This window comes from Cavia porcellus, unplaced genomic scaffold (assembly GCF_034190915.1).
Source record: "Cavia porcellus strain 051 isolate PalLab524CR breed Dunkin Hartley unplaced genomic scaffold, mCavPor4.1 scaffold_26, whole genome shotgun sequence".
NCBI lineage: Eukaryota > Metazoa > Chordata > Mammalia > Rodentia > Caviidae > Cavia > Cavia porcellus.
The window spans coordinates 36,948,282-36,969,736 of NW_026947509.1; the positions used below are offsets into that span (position 1 = coordinate 36,948,282).

A 21,455-nucleotide genomic window follows, 5' to 3' on the forward strand; every position below is an offset into this window, starting at 1 on the left:
TGTTCTAAATGTAAATGGATAAGTAGACATTTGAATCTGGGAGTTTGTCAACGAGACTCATTATTCACTACCACGTAAATATTGTAGGACTGCACAGCAGCTCTTGTAACAAATGGGAAGAGGAGAATGATACACTAGAAGGGAGGACACTAGGGAAGGCAGAGCTCCCGTGCAGGTTCTGGTGGTTGAAAGGGGCTGAGGCACCGGGTCTGCCCGTGATGCTCAAGGCTTGAGCAGAAGCGCAGGGGAAAGAAGATACCAGGCACGTTCAGGGAACACCACTGGTCTTATTCAGCTGGATTTTAAGTGTAGGCTGATGAGCAGAGCACAATAAGATGCAATGCCTGGCTAGGCAGGGAGTGTTAAGAATTAAATAGGAAAGGCTACAAATAGGGATATAATATGTGTATAATGAGGTAATGACCTTTTGCTAAAGATCTCTAGACATTAGAGAAACATGGGAACTTTTTAGGCTGAGAGAAGCAGGATTGGGAATGGACTCAAATGGAAAGACTTGGAGAGGAAGGTGTCATGGAAGGTTTTTGGTCCTGGTCACAGGCAATGAGGTCCTGAATCAGGCAGTGATCGCAGAAACAGAAAGAATTTTAAGTCTATCTCAAGAACTCCTGAACAAAACCAGGTATTAATGGATGTTGGAGTGGGAGAAGGGAGTGCAGTGTTCAGGGAGATAAATGCCCACAGATTACACCAGCCTTCCCCAGGGTGAGCTCCTTGTCCTCACTGGCTTTCTGTTGTATTCAGAAGACGACACACACCTGCAATCCCAGCTCTCTGGGAGGCAGAGGATAGTACGTTCCAGGTCAGCCTAAGCTACTGAGTGCTACAAAATACCAAAAGGACCAGGAGATATAATTCAATGGGAAGGCACTGGGTTTTTCAAATAGAAATTCTCTGTTCAGGTCATCACAACCTGAAACCTGCCCTCCTCATACTTTGGCCACTCTTCTGACTCTTAAATGCTCCCCCTTGTTACAATAACATGGCAGAAACTACATATTCCGTGTATGGAAACCTCTCATCTCCTTGTTGCCTTTCAGCTCCTCCCTGCACTCATCCACAGCACTTTTGCATCCACTCCTGCCCTGTCTTCCTCTCCTCTTGTGTCTGCTCAGTGTCCTCTGAAGACACTTCTCCCTCTAGGTAGGCGCTGCCCCTTCTAGCTGTGATTTGTCAGTTATTACCATCACGGGAAGGCGAGCATTTTCCTAAGAAGAGAATATGACAACCCCTAAGTTTGGAACTTCCAATACTCATGTAGAAATGGAGAAGTGTAGGGGAGTACAGAGCTTGAAAGAGATAGCCTCGCTTGAGTTCTGCTTACTCTGAGAATTCCATTGCCTACTACCCTCATCCAAATATTCCAAGTCCAATGTTATGATGTCAAGCTATTTTGAGTTCATAATGGATATATGGATACGAAGGACTACTCATTATTAATTGCCTAAAGCATTATTTTTAATATCTGGTTTCAATAGTATACATATTTAAGATACAGAATTCTTCTAGAGTGTAAGACAACTGTTGCATCTGTGATATCAGACTTTAATGAAAGCAGTGAAAGTAATATTCTAGCTAATTACTACTTATATTTGTACCCCCTTCCTCACCTCATGTGACATTTGAGATCATGTGCTTAAATTGTCGAATGCAGAACCACATTTCTTAGTTTATTGAGGAGGTGGGATGTGCTTCTTTTGAGCTCCGATGATTGTTTCCAGACCATAAATACTATTCAAGCTGTCTCAGGAACACTGGTGGGCAGATTCACTTGAAAATATGCCTGAACATATATTTATATATATGCAACTAATGAAAGGAAAAGAGTTTCCAGGAAAGTAGCAAGGAGTATAAAGGCTGTTCTACCTGCTCGTGGTTCAAAAATGTCTGATAATGGATTGAATATTGACTTCATTTTTTCCTGGAGGAACTATTATTTTTCTCTATTTAATGTTTCACATATTACATAATGCTTCTTAAACAGTAAAGAGAAGATGTATTTTGTTTGTGTTTGTTTTTTGCTTACTCAATTCTCTGATTTAAAGTATAAAAGGAATGTTTAAGAAGGTTCAAACCAGAAAGAATTAGCATTGCTCGCCCAGTGACAAGAGAAAGCAGGTGATGCCATGAATCACTGAAGCACACACAGCTCCTAGTCAAAGGGGCGGGAAATGATGGCCCAAAGCAACACAGAAGTGAACCAAAATAAGAAATGATGTGGCCGCTTCACTGTCTCTGTATCCATCAAGGACTTGGTCATTAGCTTCACAGTTACTTTTTGAGCAACTGCTAGCCATGACTTTGATGGATTCTAGATTCTAGATATAGAGCGACAGACCATAGTTTCTGTCTGCTTTAACCTTAGCTTGTAGTTAAGAAGATAAGATACAGGGGTTGGAGTATAGTACAGCACATGCATAGCAAGATCCTGGTTTCAATCTCAAGCACACACATACACACACAATACCCCAAGAAATAATTAAACTAAGTTGATACAAATTGTGCTATGAAGAAAATGTACAAAGCTTTAAAAGAGACAATAATAACAAGATGATTGTAAAATACTATGAGGAGATAGAATTTAAGGGGAGACTAAAAATGAGCAGACACATAGCCCAGTTTTCAGCTTCATTTGATCACTGGAGATAGAGGCAGAATTTTGGTGCACACAATGAATGTTCATCTTGTGAGCATCATCATATCTGTCTCATCAAACCAGAAGTTTCTCATGCTTGAGGTCTCAGGAATATTGCAGACACCAGCAGCACTGTGCCCATTTGGAGAAGCAGTGCTCCTGGAACCCCAAGGTCTCCAAGGTGTAGAGTTATATACTTCCCATGGATGTTCAGCTTGTCTGTGAGCTGGGCTTAGCTAGGAAGCCAGAAAGCACCTTTGAAATATGCAGAGAGAAGGGTATGAAGAAAGACCAATTTGCATAACTTAATTGCAGTAGAGTTTAAATGTTCAGGAGGCTGTTGCTTCAGTTTGTGATATGTAAATTATTGTGCCCTGAAAATCATAGCCTCTCACCTTAAGGCTCAAACCCAGTTGACTGACGTTCCTGGAGCTTTGTGGCTCTCTCATCCCAATGTGCTCAACTGTTTATAGGGAGACATGGAAACTCTGAGCAGGCTTCAAATATGACACATCAGTACCTCAGTTAGCGTTATTTACATTGCTTAGAGTCAGTTGAAAGGAGAAGGAAATAACTTAGACAAATCTACATATCAGTGCATGGAGATGGGGCCTGTTTAACTAATACAGAGGTGATTATTCTGTGTTCAAGGAGAGCCATCCCAGGGGTCTTCTACACACATCATCACTTGAACTATATCCACTGGCCAAAGAAGTCTCATATCAAACTCAGTAGTAAGGGACAGAGAAGCTGGCTCTTCCTATGAGGATAAAAAGGTTAGATTTAACAATAATCTAATCTAGTACACAAGGCAAGGATTAAATCCAGTTAAAAAACAATCATACAGGGAAGAACTATCCAGACCTGGTGGTACATTCCTGTAATCCCAGCTCTCTATGAGGCTGAGGCAGGACACTTACAAGTTCAAACCCATTCTTGGCAATTTAGTGATTTAGTGACTCTTAAAATTTTTTAAACTGTTTTTTTTTTTTTAAAGAGCTGAGGTTATATCTCAGTGCACAGGTCCTGCATTCAGTTCCTCACCACCACTCAAAATCACAACCAGCAGTAACGTTTCTACTGAATGATCGTTACCTAGCCACAAGCAGATAAAAATTAAATATTGATTTGTTAAAAATTGGGACAAAAATATGAAGCAGAGAGAAGAAAGGGTAGGAGGGCGGAGGAGTAAGACAGAAGGTCTGACAACCTCATCTTCTATAATGAGGCGGTGTCTACCATATGTAATCAACAAACAGCAGGGTACTGGAAGAAAGAGAAGGTAGTTTGGGGAGGGACACTGACAGGAGGAATGGAACAGAAGGCAGATATATTTCATTAAAAGACGTGTACATGTGGCACTTGGATTTTTAAAAGATAAATACTTGTTAACATGTGTTGATAAATGTATGAACAAGTAATAACAAAGCAAGAAAGTTCATAGAGAATCACCATGTGATGGACTTTAGGCCATTAACCCTAAGATGTAGATGCTGCTTTTCATCCAATCTGATGGGCCATGATACAGAAGCTCCAAGAGGTCCTCCAAGGAATAGGAGCGGAGGTGAGAGTGCAGATTGGAACAAAGCTGTCGAGTACTGTTCTGTGCTCCTGCCATGAGCTGATGTACTTTAGCAAGGAGACAGTTGTGCAAGATAAAGAAACATGAATTTGAAGGTCAAGGAATAGAGGGCATGGGGAGGAGTTGAGTTGGGAGGAAAATGAAAAAAGCACAGGATCCTGGCAAACTGCAAACTCTCCTTCTCATCAATAGCTGTTTAGATAATTTACTGAACACAAATGTTTGATGTGCATTCTTTTGCCTGTGCAAAACAAAAAGGGACTGAGTTCCACATCAGAGTTTCTGTTGTATGGAACAACCTGCAGAAATCTTGGGAGGCCTCTCCACTTTTGTGGCAGTGAGTTGAAGGTAATCAAATGAGATTTCAAGAGGCATCAGGACTTTCCATTCCCAGGTGAAATTTAGACAAAAGCAACTTCAGCCTTATCTCCTGTGGGTCTTGCTCAGAAAGAAACTTTCTTCTACTGCCTAGTCTTGCATTATAAAGCGCAGAATCCCATCAAGACAGTGGATTCCACACCAAGCACCCTTCCCTAGTAGGCTATTTAATTTATTTTGTGCCCTAGATTAATCCAATCAAGACTGTATTTGATAATTCCAAATTTTTGCATCTCCAAATCCATTTTCTCTTGTCCAGATGTAGATTTCATTTTAATTTGTTCTTCTGCTGTAGCACTCATTCGACTTTGTTTTCATACAGAGTGATCTTACTGCTGTTTCATATCAGCAAATGACTAACCTAGCGTAGTTCATTAGACTAAGAGAGAGAACGGGACTATCGCTACGTGTTGGTAACTCGCTCAGGGGCACGGGAGCTGCAGGGGAGCTGCCTAGGAAAATTCTCCAAATGAACAAAGTAATGAGTGAGTAGAAAGAGCAAGTGAGTGGGGCTGGGGCTGTAGCTCAGCTGCGCAGTGCCTGCCTGGCAAGCACGAGCCTTGAATTTGATTCCTGGTACAAAACAAACAAACAAACAAACCAACACCAAGAGAATGCATGAAGAAGCAAATGATGAGTGAAATAGTTGTGCAATGTGATGCACATTAATCCTTGTGAGTTTAGTTTCCTTATAGATAAAATAAGAGCATGAAATCAAATGATTTTTAAAGTCACTGTCTTCTCTGAAACCCTGTAATTCTACATTGCAATAAAACCCTAGAAGCACATGTCCATATAGATAATCACACTTGCATTTTATAGTTATTCCATGTTTATTATCTTACTCATGTTCTCACAGTGAAATTAAAAAATGTGGTTGGCAAGACTTTGTGAATCGCAAGAACATATTTTATGGTTTATTCCACTTTTCTTTCAAGGAGGAAAATATTAGCTGGTAATGAACGTGGAATGATGATGAAGTTTGGGACTGACATAGGGTTGACCTTGGTTCAGCTGGCCCTGCCCGGGCAGTGCAGTCTCTCCTAGATGAGCAGAGGATTTTTTTAGAGGCGTTTCTGAAGATCTACACATAGATCATTCATAGTGTCCTTTGATTCCAACCTAGAATCGTAAATCTTATTCTGGAAACTACACTACTACAAAGGGTTCTTTTTTTTTTCCTGTAGCTAGTGAACCAGGTTCATGGGTGCTTTCATAAATAATGTCAGAAATGTTGAGATATGAAAGATAAAAATAAAAGCAAAAGTCTCATCTCCTTAGCCCCATGGCTGTCAATGTAAGAGAACATAAAGTGCCTGACAGTTTGTGCCCATGTAGATTGAAAATTTGATTGTGCAACTGAAGTTTACATGCTGAGATTTATCTGCCCAGCCTTATTAGCAGCCTTATTAACATCATAAAGACACTTTTCAGAACTTACTGCTATTAGTATAATGTCTTCGTGATCTATTTTAACTAGTTACTTTGAATCATTAACTAGTTAATCATTTAGTTCATTAGAATCATTCTCAAAGGAAACAATGCAAGATGAGATTTTGTCCATTTCACTGCAATGTATGTTCTCGCTCTTATTTTGTTTTGCCTTGTATTTCCTCTAATTGTTTTATTTATCTATTTAATTATATGGAAAATACAGACCTATTTCTCAAAATTCTGTTTCTCAAAAGCTCAAGTTTAATGCTCGTTTACTGGAAAAGTAAGTCACTTCTCAGCATTTGTCATTTTATCAGAACATTTAAATTAATGTGACTCTGAACAGCTCTTTGAATTTACTCCATAGAGATAGTAATCTGGATAGATGCCTTAGACTGAGTATAGCCTGGCCCTTAGCAATCCACAACACGCAACTGAGAACCACTTTTTGAAACTTTTGTCTATATAGATAGCCAATCTGGATAATTCTGTTAAAAAGAAAAAGAAATACTCTTTCTCCCATACCAGCAAGATTTAAAGACTAAATCTTCAAAATATCACCATTTTCCCGTGTAGAATCACCCACAATGTGCATTTAGTAATTGTTCCTGAGTTTTACTTTTCATATATATTAACTATGGCAATAGGGCTTCAGCATCACTTAACTATTGAAGATGCAGTGTTTGCTCAGATATACCTGAAGGTTTTGGAGAGGTGGTGTTTGGTACTTTTTACTAGTTTAGCTGTCAAAAATGTGAGAAGGACAAGTTAGAGGTCTAGTTAAGACCAACTTTTTCACTTTAATAGTTAACTATCATTGATTCTCAGTGGAATGCACGTTTAAATAAAATATCTTTCATGTAGAGTCATGATTCAATTGACAACGGGGGCATGTTCTGACAAATGTACTTTTAACCAAACAGCATGGAACTGTACTTTCACAAACATAAGTGATCTAGCCTATAGCCTACCACCTACATACACCAAGACTATATGATGAGCATAATACATATATATGTGTGTTATAACAAATGGGCTATAAAATATCATAGACTATTTCTCCTAGAGCCATGATGAACAAAACTACATGAGATTAAATATAGCACATTGCAATACAATAATGTTATGAAATCAATGAATGATAGAAATATTCCAGCTCCTTTATAAGTTTGTGAGACCAGTGTCATGTATGCCACTGATCACTGAATGACACATTGCCATGTGATGCAAGACTGAAATAATTGATCCAAGCCAGATGGTGTCTCAAGCCGTTACTACCAGCCCTCTGAGAGGCTAAGGCAAAAGGGTTCCAATTTCAAGCTCACCTTGTCTACCCAACAAGGCCTTGTCACAAAATAAAAGTAACAGAAAGGTCTCCTGGTATAGTTCAGTGTGAAGTCTCTAGGCTAAATTCACACACACACAACAGAAGAGTGCTCTGCCTACAACACAAGAGTTTCTCCATTTCTTTTTACATTTTCCTTGTGCAAATATATATGGCTTTAAGAAGAGAATACATGAAACCTCCAGAGGTTATTATATTTTATTACTTTAAAGGTGAAACAGTTAGAGGTAATATTTAATGGAAGCTTAGTTGAAGACTTAAAGCATAAAATTCTGTAAAATATAAAAACATGTAATGCTTACATTCAACTTGTCATATCTGGCACTTTGTTTTTATTCTACTGTCAAAGATAGGTGATTTATTAACACCTGAAGATTTTTGTCACTTGACTCATTAACTTTTCAACATCAATGAAAAGTGCATTCCCAGTAATTTAATAAATCCAACTTGTATTAAGAATTAATTAATTTTATTAATTATGCATTAGGTTCACATGACCAATCTTTGCAAAAAATTAGTCTTACTTATTCAGATCCAGGATGATTTTCTTTACTAACAAAGTCTCTGTGGTCCTATATGTGTAAGTTCTCTAAAAGACCACTATTCATATTTAGGAATTAACATATGCTGATTCAGCATAGTTGATGTTTTTAACAAATCTACATTTGAATTGTAAGTTATAATTACTATGACATATGACCATAGCTAGCCTTGTAACACTTGTGTGCATTTAGAGGAATTAAGTAATAAATATTGCTGTAAATAAAAGGTGAAAAATTTCTTAATTAAATGTTCCATAGCCCTAAAAAGCAAAGTAATATTCTCTACTTATGTATTAGCAATAAACATCTAGAAAAAGCAAAATTTTTTTGGTCAGTAACTATTGTTTATTCAATTAAACTGAAAGAAATATTAAAGAAATATTTACATGTCAAGTAAATAGATTTTGAGTGGGAAAAAAGGTAGTTTCAGACAATACAAATTTTAATTGTTTTATATGCTCAGAAATGATTGTTCTTTATAAATATTCTGCCTCAAATTATTTATCTTGAACTTTACAAAATTGCCACTTTTATATGTAAGAAATTGAAAAGCAGTAACATTCCATAGTTCATTCTCACAGGATCTACATTAGAAATCAAGAATCTGTCAGCCAATGTTCTCTGTTGAAGCTTACACATGAAAAAGGGAAAGAAATTGCAGTGTTTTTTCTATTTTATATTTTATTTAATCTGCACAGGACTTCTGCAAAGCAAGTATTTCATTATTCCCATTTTTAAGAACCTTGTCAAGTCCACGCACTCAGGAAAAGATAAAATAGGATCGGAAGTTAGGCTCTACTGTAGCCAAAATGCTTTATTCTTTCACCTGTGTATGCACCTCTGTGTTTAAAAGGTTCAAGAAGCTCCTGCCTCCACGGGACACGAATCCTGAGGGTCAGCTCAAGGATCACCATGAATAATTAACTTACAGCATGGGTTTGGGATCTGCATTTAGATACCATCAGATTCATGACCTACAAAGTCTTACATTCTCAACAAAAAATGGGGAAAATATAGGATTATTTTGGGAAATTAGAAAACAAGGTGACTTTTTCTATATTATCTATTCCCCTCTCCAATCTTTTTTTACTTTTGTCATGGATATTCATTAAGGAAGACTCTGGATCTGAGTTTTTTAGGGATAGCCCCTTCTCCCTCTGCCTTTCTTTCCCTGGAGTGTACCAGACAGGATAGACTGCAGCTTTGAAAACTAAAGGCATCCTAAAGAGTGACAAAAATATATTTTTAAAATGGTTTAAGGAAAGATTTTGAGGTGTCTAGAAACATCGTATTTAGCTGGATAATAGGTCAGAATTCTACCTGCGCTTTGTGATCTGCACTGAGCGTTACACCCATCACTCCCATCCATTGGGAGACAAGACTTTGACCAGCGCTCCACTTCCTGCACATAATAGTTCTGTGATCTCCAGAAATATTAAACTTGATAAAGATTTCTGTGGCTCTTTGGAGTTTGGCTTCAGCATGGTATGCCAAGTGGAAGACTGGAAAATCATCTCCACTGTTAAAAGGCCAACAGTATGGTGTAGTGAAAGAGGCATCCACACCACCCAAGGAGCCTGTAACAATTCATCTACTTAATAGTTCATCAGTTTTTCTTTCTCTGCACTATACCAGGGCACAAACTTTAGAGTTCATAAATTTATCAGAGTTCTTTGCACATTAGTAATCCGAATAACCTGTATGAAAGGATGAAAGCAAGGTGGATACAAAACTACCATATGATTTTCTCACAAAATAAAGCTTCCAGATAAACCCAGCTCCAAGGGGAATTTGACCCACCTCTTCCCCCACCATCTTTGAGCTTTCATTTTTTAAATACCATATCTTTCAGATGAAAGAAATAACAACATCAAGCTCTTATTGCAGAAATGGGAGACAATAAAATCACAGTCAAAAGTCATTTTATACTCTATTTCTCAAATATTAACAAAGAAAGATTTTGAAAGGTACATATTTCCTTGAAAACAAACCAAAAGTCCCTAAACTGATACAATTTATATATATACAGTATACTCATACAATGAAATGTACTTCAGTAAAGAATTAAATGTGTTATGTATATGCACCATTTCCTACAAGGTATCTAAACATTACATAGTGCACTCTTGTACTAATAAACAAAACTTTAAAAACACAAATGAGGCAACTATTTTAAAGACAAGAGGCATTACGGTAGCTGTTGTTGGTTTCCTATTATCTTGTTCTGAAATCTTGTATCACTTACACTGTTTTGCTTTGCTTGGCTTTATTCTCTTTAAAATAAAAATCATTAAAAAAATTAAAAACAATTGATATAAACTATGAGACAGAGAAACTTTGTGTGAAACCAGTTACAGTGAAATCACATAGTGTACAATTTCTGAAACAGGCAAACCTGCAGAGATACAAAGCAGCTTATTAGCTGCTTAGGACTGGGGAAAGGGTGTGTGGAGAAAAGAGGGAGTAACTGCTAATGGATACCATTTCTCCTGGGAATGAAGAATACACTAAATGCCATTCAAAGACACACTTTGCTGGGCTATGCCATGCAAATATATCCCAATAAAGCTGTCATTCTTAAAAATAAACTATAGTTCCACTACTAATAATAAAAGTAATAATAGCATCCTCAGGCTCTAACACTAAAGACTGTGACTAACTCCGGGGTGCAGAGCTCAGGAATATGCAAATATAAGAATTCTGCCCAGAAAATTTCTGCCTTCCACACTGGCTCAGTGCTGATAGTCATAGAGCCCATTAAGAAGCAAAAACCAAAGTGTGTATTTTCTGAGTTCTTTATGCATTCTACATGTTAGTCCTCAGTTTGAGGAGTATCTGGCAGGTCTTCTCATTCTGTAAGTTGCCTCTTCACTGTACTGGTTCCTTCATTTGTTGAGCAGAAGATTTTTGGTTGATATAATCTCATGTGTTGATTCTTGGTATTATTTCTGCAGTTAGGGGAGCCAAAGACTTGACTGAGTCTCCAGGACTCAAAAACAATTCATTCCAGAACTCTAAACATGACATTAAGCCCTACTGCCCTACTGATCTCTCTCTCTCTCTCTCTCTCTCTCTCTCTCTCTCTCTCTCTCTCTCTCTCTGACCCTCTGTGTCTCCGTCCTTCTCTCTCTCTCCTTCCCCTCTTCTGTGTCTCCATATCTGTCTCTCTCTCCTTCTCTCCCTGTCTTTCTCCTTCTCTCTCTCATTATAATTATTTCATTTCCAGTTCATTTTCTTCCTCCCTGTTCAGGAAATCAGAATGATTTTTGTAGTTATTGTTCACCTTGGGACTCCTGAGTAGAGTAGTAGAAGATGACTAGCTATCCAGTTGCTGGGACGCACGTGATAATTAACAAGCCACTGACTGCGCAGAGCCACAACAGCCCAGAGAAGTGGACAGAGCCATCCACCACACAGCCTTTCTGTGGCCAGTGTCCTCAGCCTGCCATTACCACCTAGATTCACTCAGCAAACAGTGTACCATTACTCTAGGCCAAGACTGTACCCTCTTTAGGGCTGTTAAGATTTTAAGGGGGCCAGGGATTTAGCTCAGCGGCATAAGCATCTCCCTGGCAAGCACAAGGTTGTGAGTTTAATCCTTGGTACAAAAAAAAAAAAAAAAGATTTTAAGGAGTGTACACTGTCTTCTCCCAAACAAGTGCTCAGAGAATCATGATTTCGCCTCCCTAAAAAACCTCAGAATTAAACATGATGTTGATCCCAGAGAAAGAAATAATAACAGAAATTCTCCTTAAACATAAAGAGCAGGTTTCACATGATCAGAATAGTGGCAGCATAGTGTGAAATTCAACTGGTAACTGCTGCTTGGTAAGAAACAAAACAGTCACATTGGAAGAATTGCCAGGAGGATAATAAGCTATGAAAAGGTTATTCCTAAAAAAAATCATACAGGAAAATATGGTGCTGCATATGCAAAATATAATGATTTTCTGCTACCACTTTATTCTTCTATAACCCAAATCATATTTTTCCAAGCAATTTAAGTGTAAAAATTCATTAGCCTATTGACTCTAGTTTTCATTAAGCCCAAATAATCACTTAGAGACTTTTAAAAAACATTTTTTTAAACTAGCAGTAGCCAGTTAATGTGTGGTTACAAGATCCCTCACCTGTTAGAAATTTCTCACGTTTTTACTGTCTCATCACAGTGTACAGATCCACTTCTGAGATAGCATTTCAAATCTACTTTTTGAAAACTGACAATAAAAAGTGGAGGTTTTGATAGTCCCAAATATAAATCAAACTATTTTCCACTTTGTGTGAGTGCTGCAATCATCTCAAAGGAAAAGCTGGATACAAATACAATACTTTCTCAGATGGTCATATGTTCAGAATGTCTGGCAGCCTAGTGGCATTTCAACACTGATGTAAAAATTACCATCTTAATATCATCAGTCTAAAGTACTAATCAGAGAAAATGTGAATCTTTAGAAGATAATCTTGGTCCAGCATCCTTGAATTCGGCAAATGTCTTTTAGTTGGGAAAAGAAAGGAGGCAATTTTTTCTTTGGAAGCTGTGTGGATCAGCATTTTGATGCCATCAAATTAAGAGATCTTGTCACATTTTACACGGCCAGATGGCTGCATTGTTAGAAGCTGTGGAAGAAGGAATTGGGGCTTTTTTTTGGTGTGTGCAAAAGATAAGCCATAAGAGTTCATTTGGTCACAGTCACCATTCAAATGCCTAGATTTTAAAGGCATTTTGACACTCTGCTTTTCATTAATATTTTCTAAGCAAAAATCTCCATAAAAAGTGTTTCCTTACTGAGTTTGACTTCAAGAAAGATGGGAAAATTCAAAGAAAGGAAAAGATCACATGTGTGTTGGTAAACATATACAAGTGTGTGTATGTATGTATGTATGTGTGTGTATGCTAGATGGGTAACTACACTGATAATCTCTAAAAGTTCATCAAAAAGAACAGTCATTGTACTGTCATAGTTTGATTGATCACTTTTGTGCCTAGATTTTATAACTTGGACGACTACTTCTAAGAGAACAATATGCAACGTATTACTAGTGCTAATTCCCTACTTTTAAAAAATGTATCATTTCTATCTTCTTTTGTCTGTTTTGCTTTGTAAAATTAAAAAATTCTCAGCAGTGGACGTCAAAGTCGTCACTGTAATTGGCCCCAAATGGGTACATAGTACACAGACCTTTCTTGCATCTTGTATTTGACTCTCTCAACATCTAAAATGTCAACAAAAATTAACACACAAAGGGTCCTGGGTTATAGCTCAGCAGCACAAGCTCGGCCTGGCAAGCCGCGGTCTGGAGTTTGATCCCTCATACCCCTGGCCCCCAAAAAGAAAATCAACTCATGGAAACATAAAACTATCTATGATCTGGGCCCGATGCTGACAATCAAGTTCCTTTCATGTGTTTTCGACTCAATTCAAAAGTCAAACTTTCTTAACTGATGTAGCACTGTGTTTGTCCGACCTGTTTTGTAATCGCAGTTGCCTTGCAGAAGTTACTGTGAATTACAAACCACTTAAAAATTATGTCACTTTGCTCCATCTTACTAAATTTTGATGTCATATTCTTTCTCATAATAGCCCTTTACAAAAATATATTTTGTAAGTAACCAATGAAATTTCACAGCAAAAGTTTATTTTTAAAAATCTCTACACCGAACTGTTTATAAAAAACTTACAAACAAAAGAAATAATATTGCTTGACTAAAATAATCTATAATACCAAACAGAAAAAATAGTACACAGCTGATGCACAGGGTTCTACTATATATAATTTTGAAGACTATTTTATTAGATTATGTAGATATGAAAGTCATTAAAAGTGACACCATTTTCTCAGTTTCTTCTAAAGTTTTCATTTAAAACCATAATAAAGACAGGAGGGTAGCATTCATCATTTGAACATAAAAGTTCTCTGTCTTGAGCAAGAATTTCTGAAGTTCCTGGGAAGCAGGAGTTGGGATTCACTGCTTCTGTCTTCTCTTAACCTCAATCCCACCCCCAGCCTCAAACCAGAGCCTAACACCGGGTGCACTGATCCCCAGGTGCTAACCAACCACAGGGAGGGCACCCATTCGGTTTCAGCAGTGATATATCTCAACCACAATGATTTCTTTCCTTTCAGACTTCCGTTGTATCTTGTCTTCCCTTTTAGGAGTGAACTAGGCATTTTCAGGGTCTGTTTTAAGAGAAGTTGAGTGGGGTTGCTTATATGAAACGTTTATATGGTTTGGGGTCATTTTCATGCATTGATGAGGGATGTTGGCCATCTATGTCATGATTGGTTTCCAGGTATGCGCCTACCACAGAGAGTGGCAGGTGAGGCAGAACTGCCTATGACACAAAGGTGTCAGGCTGAGCCTTTTGTATGAGTATGTCCCACGCATCTCAATACCAAATCTGTATAGGGAGAGGAGACCTAATGAGATATATTTGCCAGGAGCAAGTTGACGTAGCATTCTTCTGTTCATAAAATCTATAATTTCAGTTTCCAAGTTTCAATAAAATATTGAGTTATCAATGATGCCCAGTCAACGCAAAATCTCTCTTGAAGAGAATTTGTTATTGAAATTTATAAATGCATCATACATTTCATCATACATTTCTTTTATCATGGTGTCACATGAAAATAAATTGCACATTGCAAAGTCAATTCTACAGTCAATCATTATAGAATCAAGTAAATGTTAATGGTTATAGGACACAAAAATAAAATGGGCCTACCACTAATAAATGTGCCTATAATAACTCCTATATGAAAGAAATTATGTAATAGTTTCCCACTATATTTGACATTAAGCTAAACAATACACACAAGATATTGTCAATAAAATTATGGTTGGCTGACCAAACTCAATCAACCGTATTAAAAGAAGAATAATCTTTCTACTCTCCATAGAGAAAATGATATTATAAGAATTCCTATCACATGAAAAGGTGATCAAAAAGTAAGTAGCCAAAACTACATGGGGAAAAGTATTATGGAATAGTTGGGCAGTTGACTAGTTAAAACGTTACCTTTCTGGGAGTTTTCAATACTTGTAATATTACAGGCTTTTCAAATTTGAGTATTGTAGTTTCTTCTCTCTTTGAAAAAAAATAAATATGCACTTTTATATCTAATTAAATTTTTATTACTCCTCTTATTAATTTTCCAAATTGTGTCTACATCAAGCCCTAAACAACCTGCATCATTCTACACTACTGGGATAGAGATGTGTTTGCCAGGTATAACCAAGAGGCTGATTTGTCATCAGGCTTTGTTTGTGTCGTGGCCACCCATAATAATTATGAAAGATTTCCATCAGACACTACCCAAATTTCATACTGTAGTCAAGAATGAATAAAATTATTATTGTAGATGCCTTTGCTTGGTTTCTGGACTTGCTTTGCCCTCTCCTACTGAGACATGGGCTAAGAAGAGCTTTTAGATGCCCAAGGGCAAGGTAATGAACCTATACTTAAAGGAATAGGAAATTGTCTCAATAATTCAATAACTGTAGTCTTTAGATGCATTTTGATGAAAGTCCTTGAGTATTAATGGATATTGAACTAGCTTTCCAAAGGCAAAATGGCAATTATTGTACAAATATTTTCAAATTGCTGTAGATCACAAACGGCTTCTAACTTGCATCTGCTACTTAGGCTTCCACTGTTGCTACCTGTGGAGGGATTTAGGCTGAATTCCTCCGTAACACCCCAGAGGGAAGGAACCTAGGAAGGAGAGTGTGGGTGGCGTTTCCTGCCCTTCTCTCTCTCTGATCACAGCGGGCAGACCCTGTTCTGCAGGTGCGCTGTGGGATCTGTGAGCCCTGACATTTGAGAAAGCCCTCATTATTTAGGAATGAATGACATTCATACTTCAGCAATGTGTAAACTATTCTAGCTTTAAAAGGAAGGGAGGAAACGAGCTCCTGCATGCTTTCTCAAAAGCTTCCAATCATTTTTATTTTTGCTTCTTTACTTTGTTTTGCTTTTTTACCTCAAATAGAAAACCCTAGACAGCTAATTAAAATCAGAATATCCCATACATCTGCAGGTATCTAGTAAGAACAAACATCTAAATAAACTTACTAATAATTCATACTCTGTTTCACATGATCAAAATAACTACAAAAGACATAAAACCTTTGGATGACTTTAGCAAGATAAAAAATTTTCATTCATATAATCTCAACTAACATAACCCTTCCAAGACCTTGTTTCCAACACTAACTTTCTGCAGGCGTGGGCCATAATCACACTTTTCCTCTCATACTTGTGTTACTTTTTCTTACTACTGCGGTACAACCTATTGGGAACATCTCCCCCCCTCTCTTCCTACAATCTTTCAAGACTTAAAGAAATAACAGTCTTTCAAGAACATGGCTCACCTCTTTGAAACATTTCCTTAAGCTTTTTTCTCTCCAGCCCTATCTGAATACTCGTGATAGTTTTCTATCTATGTGATGTGCCTGAAGTTTAAATTGTAACTATTTAATATTGTACCTAGTGGTTTTCAACTCAATCAAATATTTCTCTAACATGACCAACAAAGAAACAATCTGTACAAGATTTCAAATTTACAATGCACCCGTGTGCCCAGAGGCAAAGGAAAATCTGCTTGCTGCATGTGTATTAAAGGCAGACTCAAAGTAAGAAGAGTGGGGTGAACAGAAGTGCTTGCTATAATTGTGAACAGGAGCTGAGAGCATTCTGCTTTCTTCTAAAAGGACTGATAGATTTTGCATTTAATTGATTCTCTGCTGCTCTCTCTCCCAGGTCTGCTTTGTGAACCTGGATGTGGACAAGGATGCATGTAGCACAGAGCACCTGCAGCAGGTAACGCAGAAACTCAAGCTCCTCGGAGCTCGTGCAAGGGTTCATCGTCCAGTGATGTTCATTTTAGAAGAGACTTTGCCATTAGGTGGCTTCATCGCATCCATTTCCCGACCTCTCCTTGCTAATACCCATGCAGTATGTTTTTCGCATTTGTTAAGCTTGTTTTTCCATTTGGGCAGCACAGTTCAGCCAGGCGCTTTCTCCCACTCACCAGCCCTGTCTGCAGCTACTCTCTTCTTCCATTGTTGTAAAACCCGATTTCTGCCAGTCAGCACTTCTCTCTGCCTCTTATATCAGCTCCTTCTTGCTGCTTTTATGAACTTTCACCATGAACCTTGCCTTTCTGGCCTTGCGCTCATCTAGGGCTGCAACCTATTTTTTTTAACCATGAAGGAGCTCATTTCCTCAAGCTCATCCAAGGTTGTAAGCAAGCTGATGTAAATCCTTGACAGCATGTACACACTTGAAGGTCCAGTTAGTCCTTTGGAAACAGAGCCTGCCATACAAGAGGAAGAATTAATTCCATGCCCAAAGCTGATGGGGTTTGACCTCACTGGTGTAATACTGTTTAATGTATAACAGCATGCCATGTGCAATTTAATTATTGTGGAACAATAGACCAATTGTACAGTAGCTCAGCACCCAATTATTCTGTAACCAGTAGTTGCAACTGTTCACTTTACTCCTGTATTTATTTTTGGCATTGAGGCACCATCGCTTCGTAAGCCCAGTTGTTTTCACAGATTATCCATTAGAAATTGTCAATCCAAGCAATCCAAATAGGGCTTTTGTAAAAATTAAATGCAGTAAGATGTAACGTATACACAATTTTTAACATAGTACTAGTATGTAGGCAGAGTAAAATCAGTGTTAGTCATTTATTCTTTTTATTGTTGTTGTTGACTATGAGAATAGAAGATTATTAGAACTACATCAAAGTCCCTGTATTAAAGGAAAAATGTATCCAAATCCCTGTATTTATCTATGGTATGATAGTACTTGCCAAATGTCCACTTTGGAAAATTTAGAACTAGAAAATTTTAAATCTTAAATTATGTATTCCAACCTCAACTCTTAGGCATTAATTTTATACAACTTCTTCCACTGATAGACGTGGTAGACTAAATAACCTCTAGCATGAATAAATCATCTTGGCATGTAGAGAAGTGTCAAGGTAGTATTTTAGAAGTGAAAAGAAATCATCTAAGCTAACAAAGATTGTTTCTCTACAGAAACTGGTCAATGTTTCACCAGATCTTCCAAAACTTATCAGCTCCATGAATGTCCAACAACCAAAAGAGAATGAAATTGTCCTCCTGAGTGGCTTAGCATCTGGAAATCTCCAGGCAGATTTTCAAGTTTCACAGGTAAGAAACTTAAATTCTCAGTCATTCACTTAAGGATAAATTAAATTATCTGTAATTAGTTCAGTACAGATTGATATGAACCCAAAACAGGTGATATGCAGAAGCGCCTTTAGCATAATAACCAGTGATGCCTTTGTATTTGATGGTATTTTTCATTTGTATTTCTCCCAGACATTGCTACTCAGAGTTTGGTAGAGTTTCCTTGTATCAGTTCCAAATTTCTATTATCTTCTCAAATTCATGATATATTGCACTTGAGTTATAGCAGAGATATTAGACATTAGTTATTTAGCGTGGTTTCCTACAAATATAGTAAATAATCAAAACAGAATAGTTTTATCTTTTAGAAATAGCACTAAAATTTTGAATCATATCTTATGATTCCAGAATGCTATTGCATCATCTTTCTAAGTGTTATTTACTTCTTAGGAAATACCAAACTAACAAAGCTAATACTTAAAGAATGAGCTGCCCAAGGATGGAAAAGGAGTTTTCTGGGCCCAAAGAATGAAATTTTCAGAAATAAAAGAATACTATTCAAAATGAAGGAACTAAAATATTACTATTATCATTCAGTATGTTAATGTTTATTGATAATTTTATAAACATATCACCTTATTTGAAGAAATGTATGAAAAGCTATTCAAGAAATTTTCAAGGAAATATTCATACATGTTATAATTTTCTAATGAAGACATCAATCTAATAATAATTCTCTTAACAGGAGCCTAGATTTCTGAAAAAAAACATAAAAAAGGATTTAAATGCCCTCTTTAAGGCAAAACTATAGTTTTATAATGAACAGAAATAATACTCAAACCTGAATTTTCTGTTCTGTTGTATCTTATTAAGAAATTTCTACCTCACCGGGTAAAAGGTTTTCATTTCATCTACAGTGGAGCTTATCAACATAACATAAAATTTCAAGTAACAGTGCTAAAAAGGAAATTAAACTTCTTGGAAGCCAAAATGTTCACCCCTTTCACACTCAAATCAAAACAGAGGACAAGAAATACCCTACCCACTTGACCTGAGCATCTATCTCTTCACTCATGTAGTTTTCAGGCAAGAACTCTAAGCTTACAGCCACTTGGATCTTGCTAGCCCAAAAAAACAATATAAGTGACTTCAAATCATTTTGGATATGAAGTCAAAAAGATTTTCCATCTTTCTGAACCCATACATGATATCATGACAGTAACAATTTCTATTTTACAGGGTTAACTTGAGGAATGAAATACAATAGATGAAAAGTACATTGCTTGAAGCAAATTACAGTTTTTGTTACAAAAGAAGAATTGATAAAATTTTAAGCACAACATGATACAAAAAATACAATTGAAACTATGTTTCTTCTTGTTGTGGAAAAATGTTTATGAATTTTAATTTTTATAGTAATGATTCTTATAAACATTGTGGTAAATCAATTAATGTGAGATTTTTATCACTAGATAATCATATATTCCTGATTTTTTAGCTACTAATAAGACTGTGTACTATAAATTTTACATGAATCCCATGTAATTTTTGACTTGTCACCAAATTATACACTATCCTTAAAATATAGCATAGAATGAAGATTTGTATTCCTATTTTCTTCATAGGATCCATACATTATTTTTACTAACGTACCTTTGCTTTATAAAATGTTTTTACTAACTTGCAAGTACAAGAATTACTGGAAAATTCAACTTCCTTCCAAATTCCCTATGAACATTGATACTGACACTAATTGGACCTGACCTTGAGTTGAACTTCCTACATAGTGATTAACCCCAACTAGGATTTTTAATTAAACATGGCAGAAAATTGGCTTAAACACAAAAAGAACGCATTACCTCCTATAACTAAGCCAATCTAGTGGGAAGATAACATACAAGGATTTGAACAATGGCATAAGGACGTGGATTTTCTCTTTTCTGCCTTCTCTTTTCTAGTCTCATTAGAAACAAGCTCTTGCCTCAAGCTGCCTGTTCTTGGTGACTCCCAGCAAATGTCTCTGAGTCCCACTGACATTCACGTGTTTTCTTCTCATTTTGTAACCAATTACTGTGGTTTGAGGAATGCATTGTTCCTATGGGGCACCCCTGAGTCACATGGTTACCCATGGACTTGGAGACAAATGAACTCTACCTGAATTACTTGGAAATAGTACCCCACCAGGAAGATACAAGAACCAAGAGGGCAAATAATGCTGGGTTGCAAAACAACAAAGATGCTCACTGAGATCAAGAGAGCCAAATTACCAAGCACTCATTAAAGACCATCAATTTAAAAATGTTTTCAAAGCTTGTGACCATGGCACAGGCACCCGGAAGACTGGTGCCAGAGGATCTCTTAAGCCCCCAAAGTTCAAGACAATAGAGTGAGATCCTATCTCAAAGCAAATAAAGAAACAAAACAGGCTTCTTGACCTAGGATTTATCAAATATCGTCTGTGAGCTCCCTCACTCTGAAACATTTTAGGCTTTTTACTGTAAATTTCTCCATCACGTGCTTTGACCACTTCACCTTTCTGCAAAGCCCCAGAGCTGCTAGATCATTCTGTAGGTATCATGACCCACGTGTTTTAATAGATCAACAATGTAGGGAAGCACTTCCATGCAAACCCTACTCCAGCCAACTGTGGCAAGTACTTATTTGTTTAAGGATATTCTCAGCTTGACTGCTTTATCCCATTGAAGTTGGTGGCATATTTACTCATAAATAAGGACACAGAAAGTGGCGGAGGCAAGTTGAACTAGGTGAATCCAGAAAAGTCTGAATCAGGCATACTAGGGGTATAACTTAATGTCATGGAGAAAGGGAATAAATAAGCCATTTTGCACCTTCAACCCAGAAAATATTAAAGGGAGACTTTCCTAATCAAGTGAACTGCTAGCAAGCTGGATGAATGTGTCACTTCATTTCTCTTAATTTTCATTTCCTGTTTTATAAAGTGGAGACTTAAAAAAATTCTTAGAACTTTTTATAGTAACAATAATAATTTAATAAAATAGTATGAAAGCAACTGCATAAGCACAAAAGACTATCCAAATTCAAAGTACTGTGTTTTTGTATTCAAAAAATTAAAGATGAAGTAGAAAGAAAACATTAACAAAACTGAAATGAGTATCAGGGTGGAGTATTAGGAACACCAAGAGTATGATCCAGTCACCAACTGGCCATGCTTCTTTGGCTAAAATAAGCACAATAATGCTGCAGGAATAATGTAGAGAATTTACTTTTTCTGCTTCTGGAGAGTTTTTTTCCTTGTGAGAACTTTTCTCTTCATTTATTCACATCGTTGTCTTTTCAGCTTAGCAAATTATTCTGTTGCTCTTCTAAATGTT

At 37.0% G+C, this 21,455-nt stretch overlaps 1 protein-coding gene across 7 annotated transcripts in view; it reads left to right on the forward strand.

Annotated features, from left to right (window-relative positions):
• The window catches only part of Sphkap (SPHK1 interactor, AKAP domain containing), a 167,513-nt gene that overhangs the window by 110,616 nt on the left and 35,442 nt on the right, over positions 1 to 21,455 (forward strand). For all 7 annotated transcript variants that reach the window (XM_063237205.1, XM_063237207.1, XM_063237208.1 and 4 more), the window contains 2 exons: positions 16,697 to 16,756; positions 17,989 to 18,123. In XM_063237205.1, coding sequence (XP_063093275.1) covers positions 16,697 to 16,756; positions 17,989 to 18,123 — 195 coding nt within the window. The remainder of the gene's footprint in view (positions 1 to 16,696; positions 16,757 to 17,988; positions 18,124 to 21,455) is intronic.